At 50.5% G+C, this 9,298-nt stretch overlaps 1 protein-coding gene across 1 annotated transcript; it reads left to right on the forward strand.

Moving 5' to 3' along the window:
• The first annotated feature begins 3,918 nt into the window (after window positions 1–3,918).
• Window positions 3,919–5,391, forward strand: PTF1A (pancreas associated transcription factor 1a). The gene is made up of 2 exons (XM_067561710.1): window positions 3,919–4,546; window positions 5,092–5,391. Exons 1-2 carry the CDS (start codon window positions 3,919–3,921, stop codon window positions 5,292–5,294), a joined length of 831 nt encoding a protein of 276 aa, XP_067417811.1. The 3' UTR covers window positions 5,295–5,391.
• Window positions 5,392–9,298: the final 3,907 nt, after the last annotated feature.

A 9,298-nucleotide genomic window follows, 5' to 3' on the forward strand; every position in this document is an offset into this window, starting at 1 on the left:
TTCCCATTTATCCCAGGATCACGTCTCTCCGCACAAATAGGTAACATCTGAGAGAGCCTTGGTGCTCTTGCATATTACAGAGTTACCTGTATTTCAAAGGTTGGGAGCAATTGCTGCCCCTTTATCTCACGGGCTCAGTGGCTCTGAGTGCACCAGATTTCCTACGTCTCGACACATTCATCCATGCTTCTGAACCGCATCGGGTTCTGTGTTAGCCTGTCAAGTGGCACAGGACGAAATGAGTGACAGTTTCGATGCTGAACACATCGGGCAATAGTCCAAATATCAAGGTGAAAGGTGCGTCTCAAAGCATCCAAGAAGGCTGCCTCCCAATGGATTCGCTAGAGATAAGCGAAACCGTGGCAAGAAACTTGAGCGGTTTGGGGACAAGGCTGTTTCTTTTGGTGTCGGCGAGCCGGCACTGCAGCCGTAGGGATGAAAGAAGAGATAACTTCCTCGCACCTTGGTTAAATCCCGTTAGAGCCCGAGCTTGTGTTTCCTCAGTCGGAGTCCGGTTAGCTCCAATGCAGGGCGAGCGAAGGAGGACGCGGTGTATTTGTAAGTTGGGAACCTTCAGTTACGCGAGTATTTCCAATACTGATCAAAGAGGTTGGGGGGGGGGTATCTATCTATTTATCTAGACAGCTAGCCACAGCTCTGCCTGTTCTTTGATCAGCACTGGGAGAGGGCTTTTACTGAGTCTGTGGCAGCTCTTTCCTGTCAGTGCTCAACTAAGATTTAACATCATCCCTCAAGCAGGGATTGTTCTGGCAGGTCTCTGCACCGCGGGTTCTGAGGGCACCGAAGGCGCAAAAACAGAGCAGTGTCTGTTATCCTCTTCGGGGCAGAGGCTGAGGCTGAGTGTGAAAGCCTGGCCCCACTGAAACCCATGGGAGCTTCGCCCCACTGAGATTTCATCCTGTGTTTCCCACCCTGTGTCTCGCGCACTGGGGCGCGGTCGGAACACAAAGACTGAGACCATAACACTTCATGACATGAATGTCCAACAAGCCCTGCAGGAGGAAGAACCCCTGGAGTTTCGTGCAGGCTGGGTTTGGCCCCTCCGTGCCACTTACCCCGCACAGCCTCTGCCCCGTCCCACAGTTTTCTTTGTCAGACCATGAGGCCTGCCCACCAGACAGCCGGGCTAGCTCCCCGGTTGTTGCGAGCAGAGACCCAGCCAGGTCATGAGAACTGGGGAGAGACGCTTCTGCTGATCACTGCGTGAACCTTAGGACGGCTGGGCGGCTGCTAGAGAAACTTATTGACCAGGGGGCTGTCGTTGATTGATGAAGATCCCGCTGCTTTTATCTCTTCGATCCTAGGAGAACCGCTGCATTCACTGGGGTCACTTGTTTACAAATGCGGTGGGTTTTCCTAAATGTAATGGGCCAAGCTGGGTTCAGGGCGGCGTCTCCTCCCCAAGCAGTTAATTCGAGGTCATATTCGGTAGGACAAGGTCACATGCAAGTGTGCTGCGGAAGGTATGCTCCTATGCATGCAGCTCGCCTACCTCTGCCTTGCAGCTTTTGCTTTCCTCCAGCATGCACAGCGTTATGTTTTGCTCATCATGGTCCTCATCCTGCAGTCCATGAGCTTCTTCTCTCTTCCCCCTAAAGCCAGTAGGAGGAACAATCACTAGTAGGAAACTCCCTCCTAACTGCTATTGTATGAATATGAATTCCTCTCTAAGAGATATCCTCTGCAGGTTTCCTATCTCCGAGCGCATTGGGGTAAAGCTAATCTGAGCTGTTGCTAATATAATAGAAAGCTTTATATGTTTTTACATTTCATACGGAATAAAAGCAAATCTACGGGGGGAGGAAAAAGTCTCTCAAATAGCTTCAAGTCCTTACGCCTTTACCCTGGTGAGAAGAATCCTTATGAAGAGATTCTTTTACTTCTATTGAAAAATAGACCCAAATCTTTCCAGTTCCTTAGAACTGGTCTGCCCCCAACGCACTGATTGCCCCCAGCGTAACAAATGAGGGTCATTTTACAGCTGCCCACTGGTTATTTCACTGTTCAATCCTGAGTCTGAATAAAATCTACCGAACTGAATCATGGACCTTATTCGTTTCTTGTACACGTTAGTCCAAAAACACGACTTCCCAAGAAATAACTCCTGCAAAAGGCTTTGTTCACTAGGATGTCACATTTTATTTCTATGTTGTCAAAATGTTGTTAAATGCTTTGAAGTCTAGTCATTTATTACGTCTCCTGTCTTGCTTTGCAGATACAGGAGGGATATGTTTCCATTTTTGTTTTGATCTGTGCAAATGCTCAGTGATACATTGGAAAGTGAATTTCGATAAACCTCGACAGACTCTGGCTGAACAAAATATTGCAGCGTTAATGACAGAGATAATCTTTCCCTAATCTGATGTGTAATCCATTTTACCCCAGTGAGGATTTTTAACTCCTTAATCAATTAGAGTCAGCTAGAGAATTATTAACAGAGCCGCTGCAAAATGAGTTCCTTCTGAATCAGAGGAATAGGGGGATGGCGGTGGGGGTAAAATCCGATATGTTTAAAATCGATAAACATCCAAACGCAAGAAGTTGATGTAATTTATTTTGATGTTAAAGTGGCTTAATTTCAAACGCCACTAAAACTAATAAAATAACACTCGAGCAATCCATCAATCTTATGCCTGCTTCTAAAATAAATCTTAAAACTGCGTAAACTCACAGACTCTGAATAAATTGTGTTACTGCTTAAATACATGGTGGGAAAATATTGAAGTGACTTGACAAAGACACCATGTATCAAGGAATGAAATATACCTCTTTGAAAAGCATACTTCGTGTCTGCAGATTTTGCAGATGTGATCTGTATAAATTAATGCTCCATTTCAAAAGTGTTTGGTAAAGAAATAAAGATAAGGGATGGCATTTGCTGTCCAGGTCTACCAACGAAGCAGGTATTATTCAAAATCTATAATGAAATGTTCATATTGTATCATGGAAGAAATGGAAATATGTTGCTTGAATTAATGTTTAAGAGCATGCTAAAGAAAGAGAGTAGAAGGATGCTTTTGCGCAGTCCAGGAGGATACAAATAGCGAACCTCTCCATCTGAGCAGCGTCTGAACGCACAGTTCCTCATGCTTCCTGCTAGCTATGCCAGGTACCCATCCTGGTCTGAGACTGAAGAATTGTATCACGCTACAAGGCCTCACCAAAGCCATGTGAGGGTTCACGATCTCTGAGACTGGGGGGAGAGCTACAGCGTGCCGAAAAACCAACCTTGCGGTGTGTGTTTTGTTCGCTGAGTTACAGTGACAGGTGACCAGCCTAGAGGCGGGGAGGGCCACCCAGGGAGTCCTGCCCCCAGCCACAGGGACCGCGCACAGATAAAATCCCGCCGAGCTGCCACCGCCTTAGCCTCTTCCCCAGCTCGGCCTGGCTGTGCAGCGAGCAGGGGCGAGCGCGAACCGCTGAAGGTGCCGGAGCAGGACCAGGTAGAGCCGCCACAGCAGCTGGGGGCAGTGGGCAGCGCCTGCCCTGCCTGGCCCGGGCCCCGCCTCTGCCCTCCTCTCTCAGGAGCTTTCTAGGTGTATGCACCCCCCACCCCTCAGCCCCCTCGCCTGACTCTCTCCCTCTGCGGCTCGCTCTGATTGGCTGGCGCTGTTGGTTAATGGCACGCGCCTGTGGATGTAGTTATAAGAATCCTCGCGTGCCAGCCCTCAGCTCCAGCAAGTCCCCAGCCTGCCTCCCTAGAGAGCGAGCGAGAGGCCGGCAGAGGCGCCGGGGCAGCGCCAGCAGCGGGAGCTGGGGCCGGCCTTTGCAGGGAGCCGGGCAGCAGCAGCAGCAGCAGGAGGCAGTAGCCGGGCCCGCCGCGCCAGCGGAGACAGCAGCGGCAGGAGGCTCCTGGCGGCTGCGTCCCCCCCTCGCGTGCCCGGGCCAGGGCGCAGCATGGAGACGGTGCTGCTGGAGCACTTCCCTGCGGGGCTGGACTCCTTCTCCTCGCCCCCCTACTTCGACGAGGAGGATTTCTTCACGGACCAGTCCTCCCGCGACCCCCTGGAAGCGGACGAGTTCCTGGAGCAGGACGTGGACTTCCTGAGCCACCAGCTCCAGGAGTATTACCGGGACGGGGGGCAGGGCGAGGGGGGCTACTGCTGCGAGGCGGCGGCCAACTTCTCCGCCTCCTCCTCCCCCTCCTCGCCCTGCTTCCCCTACGAGTGCTGCGGGGCGGCCGCCTCCGAGCTGCTGTCTCCGGGGGGGAGGCTCAAGGCGCTGAGCTCCGCCAAGCGGCGCCGGCGGGTGCGCTCCGAGGCCGAGCTGCAGCAGCTGCGGCAGGCGGCCAACGTGCGGGAGCGGCGGAGGATGCAGTCCATCAACGACGCCTTCGAGGGGCTGCGCTCCCACATCCCCACCCTGCCCTACGAGAAGCGGCTCTCCAAGGTGGACACCCTGCGCCTGGCCATTGGCTACATCAACTTCCTGAGCGAGCTGGTGCAGTCGGACCTGCCCCTGCGGAACGCCAGCAGCGAGAGCCCGAGCCAGCCCAAGAAAGTCATCATCTGCCACAGGGGCACAAGTAAGTGGGCAGCCCAGCCACGGCCGGACAGACTCCAGCTCGCTCGCACGCTGGCGAGGGCGAACGCAAAGACGCACAGCCAGGCGCTCCTGGTTTCCCTGGAGTTGCACCAGGGATGGGGAGACACACACACACACACACACAAAGACAGGCTCACACGTACTCTCCCAGGCGCACGCACGCTCTCACACAGTGCCCTCTCCTTTGAACCATTTGTCTGAAGGAATGTGCACCTTGCCTGGTGCCACCACTTCTCTCCCAGCGCCAGACCGCAGCGTGGGTAGAGAAGGGCACCTGGCACCGTGTTTGAGACGAGATGCCAGCCACAACTAGGCTGAGCTGTAGAAGAGGGAGGAACCTGGTATTTTCAACCCCACCAAAGCTGTTGTTATTCTTCCTTTGCATGCAACAGGGTAAATGCTTATACATTTAGCAGGGTCACCTGCATCACTGAAACGATCCAGAGCAAAGAGAATGGGGAACGTGGACTGGTTCCCACGGGTATATGGCAAAATATTTATTTTTCTTCTGATCTCTTTTTCCAGGATCACCTTCGCCAAGCGACCCTGATTATGGACTGCCTCCTCTTGCTGGACACTCTTTGTCATGGACTGATGAAAAGCAACTTAAGGAACAAAACATTATTAGAACAGCTAAAGTGTGGACCCCTGAAGACCCCAGAAAACTAAACAACAAATCTTCTCTAAACAATATAGAAAACGAACCTCCATTTGATTTTGTGTCATGAAACGTGACTATTTTGACTGTAACTGTAAACATTACATCAGTGTATATTTGTATGTAAAGACCTCTATTTTAAACGTAATTTAAAATCGAAAATCTAATGGCAATCAATGTTTTTATTTATCTATTTATTATCAAGTAGAGCTAATGAGGTGTAATTGTCTCTTTTTGTGTATAATTTATATAATTTATCCTGATTTTGAAATATGCAATAGTTTTATTCCACCAGCACCTTTCGATAACACTGTTCGGAAAACACTTCCAGAATATGAAAATAATTTATTACCACATGTGGACTATTTCGATGCTTGTTAATAATAAACCTTGATTCAACCTTCGAAGGCAGTTTATTTTGTGGGACATGGATGCTAAGACTATCATACAATGTAATATCAACCTCAAATAATAATAACAATCATAACAAGTTGGAAGTTTCAGCTAAATCATAGAAAAGTTCCATTGAAGAAGCCAAATAAGAGGGGTGGTGTTTAAAGGGGGCATTTCCCGAAAAGAGGCATTTCGAGATCAGGATCAGCTCCAGACTGGTCACTCGGTTTAAACAATAACCGCCCTATATTGTATCCGTGCCATTGCCTCTGCACCAGCAATGACTAGCGCTCAGCACAAGAAGCGTTTTGGAGGGCTGAGCTTATATTGCTGGAGAGCATCATTTGCCTTGTCACTCCACCCCCTTTAGACGTCCCCTCCTTAAGTGTGTTAAATGCATGGCTTTGTTCAGTTCAAGGAGTACTTCCATTCCGCTGTGCGGCGGTGCAATGACACCGAGCTGGCAGTGCTTTCCACCACGAAGAACGATGCTGCTAGAGCAGCCCCAGTGTCACAAATCACTTTACTCAACCGAGGCTGGAAATAATCCACCGGCGACCCTCTGCCATAATAGGAGAGCTCGCTGGGAACAACCTGGTGTAACGAATGGGCGGCACATAGGTGCCGGCAAAGCCAAACGCTATTCGCCCCCGGGCAATGAATGTTGGCACCTCTTTAGCAAACAAAGCCCCCAGGAAACAAGGGAACCCACCCGAGGGTCTCCCCGCGGTAGCCGGGCCGAGCTGGGTCGCATACCAGTAGCAGCTCCTAGCCAGAGTTACACTGGAGCCCAGGGCTGGTGATGAGTGCAGGGCACCACGGCCAGCCCCAGCCCCACAACAACCGCCCGGCCCTTATATCCCGGGACCGAGGGGTGCAGGGTGGGGGTCAGGCGCTCACACAAGGCCAGAGTATTGCAAGGGGGCTGCACACTGTCCACGGGATGTCTCCAGCGAAGACACCCGGGGGGTGCGTGTGAGCGAGGAGCTGGCCAGGCCTTGCAGTCCTTCCTCAGGCAAAGCTCCCATTGACTGCAAAGCGCGCGCAGGGGCTGCGGGAGCTGCAATCCTTTGCTAGCAGCCTGCCCCCCCCCACCCCCCCGCTGGACTGGGACGAGCCTCGGCGGATGCAGCGCTCGCCCCTCGGCCCCTCTACCTGGGAGAGGAAAGCAGCCGCGAGAGCCTCGGGCCAGCGCTGAAAGTGTTAATGTGTGGCCGGGGGGGAGGGCGGTTGCAGGGCCAGAGCTGGAACCTGGCTTGGGGGGGGGGTGAGGCGTCGGGGCGGGGGAGCGGGGGCGGCGGGCCTGGTGCTGCTGCTGGCCAGCGCCGCAGGTGCTGATTTTCCCGTGGTACCCGCCGCTCCTCAGGCTCAGCCGCCGACGTCACTGCACTGCTCCCGGGAGAGCCCCAGATGCCCACCCCAGCCCTGCAAGCGGAGTCCCGAGCAGACCTGCCCAAACGAGATGCCCAGGCGGATGGGAACGGCACTGGCGAGCCAAGGTATAATTATTACTCCTCCTATACTGGGCTCTGTTTTTTAGATCTGACAAACTGGGAGCAATATGTTGCATGCCTGCTAATTGCATTAACCTAGTTAGACACATTTAGTTCCCCTTGTGCTAGCGCGGATGGCATGGACCTCTTCCAATAGCAATTAGAGGAGCTACTTACCCACACAAACACCGCCGAGCTGGGGCTTCGGGGGGTTCATTTCTTTATTTTTGAACTAAAAAAAAAATAAATCTGTATTGGCCTCAGCGTGCAAACGTCCCCTCGCCCCTATTCTGCAGCGGGAGGGAGACGTTTGCACCGATGTAATTGAAGTTAACTGTGCTCTTTGAGAGAGAAAAAGCATCAAACCATAATTCGATTTTGTCCTGTATTAGGGCCTCATTAAACACAGAAAGTCGCTTTTGCACAAATGCTTCCATCAGGCATGTAATCTCATTCCACTCATTACAAAGTCAAATGTTAGTCGGACTTCAGCTTAATTATAAGTTATGGAAGTGTTGTACCGTTTCCTTCTGTTGTATAGACCCCTCCGTTTCAATTGGCTTTGGTAATGTGGTACTCCACAATTAAAACACTACCATCATTGTTATGTGGCACCTTTTCTCTGGCGTGCCACTTTTTTGTGATTCAATGCTTCAAGACATCCTTTAGTATGATGCAGATCAAGCGGAAGAGCCGGGCTTCGCCTGTAAAACACCAGGGTCTCTATCTTGTCACTCTCCTGTCTCGACTTGGCAAGTCCCTTTAAACGCAATCTTCAAAGAGACTGACAGCTTCTTTTTACTTACTCATAATCCATTCATTCTAATGCAGCAGTTCTGAAAAAAAAAATACTGCAGCAAAAGGCAGAATGAAAGTATCATTCCAGGTCCTCCTGGCCAAAAGGCGATCATAGATCCGCTGCGGTCACCGATACAGGCGCTGTTGTTGCAGAAGCATGCTCAGAGATTTTCAGTAGCTTTAGGGTTTTTGCTGGTCAGGAATATTGCTTGGCACTGTAAGGACCAGCGTGTGGGCAGGCATGAGTGACAGCTATTCAGGCCTCTTCTTAATCAGCCTGCCCCTTTCCTCCCAAGGACACTGAAAACGATAATTGTAACAATAACAATATTTATAAACTAGCCTCTTTCCCCCAGGCATTTACTTTTGCTCAAATGAATTATGCGGCTCTTTAAAACGGATTTTGACAGTCAAAAGACACGGTGCCTGATCAAAGAGGGTGTCATATTTTAAAAGCTGCTTTGATATTTGTGCTGCCTAAAAGTAACATTGCTGAGAATTTTGTGCAAGAGGCTGCAGATTGTGTTTGTTTGCATTAAAATTGCTCTGCTCCCAAAGACGTTTCACATCGGCTCTGAAGTGGCTGTATCTCACCTCAGTGCTAGGAGGGACGCAATGGCTAATACACAGTTATGAACATAATGCAGTGACCCAGCCACTCATTTTCCCTTTTGGTGGTTTCTCATGCTCAGTGCAGGCTGCTTACAGATGTGACTAATTACAGGCCATCCCCCCTCACATTCCCAATGTGAGAAGCACACACGGACAGCCCAGAGATCTGTGATTTATGTTAAAAACCAAAAAGAAAAGAGATATCACAAAGACTGCTTGTATTTTTAAAAGAGGCTTCGAAAGATATAACTTCTCACAGCCTTTCGAGAAGGGGAATCTCTGCTTAGGAAGGTACATGGCGACTGTGTCCCCTTGAGACCAATACTATTTGTGATGCCCCTTAACGCCCATTGAAAAGACAATTTAATTGCAAAAAAGGCCCCATAAAACCCCGAAAGCATCAATCTCTTTGCCCTAAAATACAGAAAAGGTATGGGAAAGAGAGCAAGTCTCCTCCAGCAAAGCAGTGCGCATAAAGAGGCTGTCGTTGGCACTGTGAAATTGTCCCACTGTGATTCCCATGGCCTCTAATCTGCCAATATTAGGATTAACGCCCTGTACTGTATGGGGCGTGAAGCCTCTTAAAACCATGAACTCATCCCATTTTCATTAATGTATCTTTCGGTGGCATCGAATACCAGCTGCGAGGTTGAACAAACACCAGTTGAGTGCTCCCTGGTAAATCTCCCTCTTTCCAAAGCATTCTGCAGCCTGTGGGAATGGTCCTAAATAATTCCACAACAAATCGCATTTCAGAGATCTGGAATCATTGGTAGGG

Source organism: Emydura macquarii, unplaced genomic scaffold, assembly GCF_026122565.2.
Source record: "Emydura macquarii macquarii isolate MOO-44397 ecotype Brisbane River unplaced genomic scaffold, CSIRO-AGI_Emac_v2 contig_2422, whole genome shotgun sequence".
Classification (NCBI taxonomy): Eukaryota; Metazoa; Chordata; order Testudines; family Chelidae; genus Emydura; species Emydura macquarii.

Bases quoted from the DNA above. Each gene is read 5' to 3' on its own strand.
- PTF1A (XM_067561710.1), top strand. From the start codon at position 3,919: ATGGAGACGGTGCTGCTGGAGCACTTCCCTGCGGGGCTGGACTCCTTC. The intron at 4,547-5,091 runs GTAAGTGGGCAG...CTCTTTTTCCAG, and splicing joins CATCTGCCACAGGGGCACAA to GATCACCTTCGCCAAGCGAC.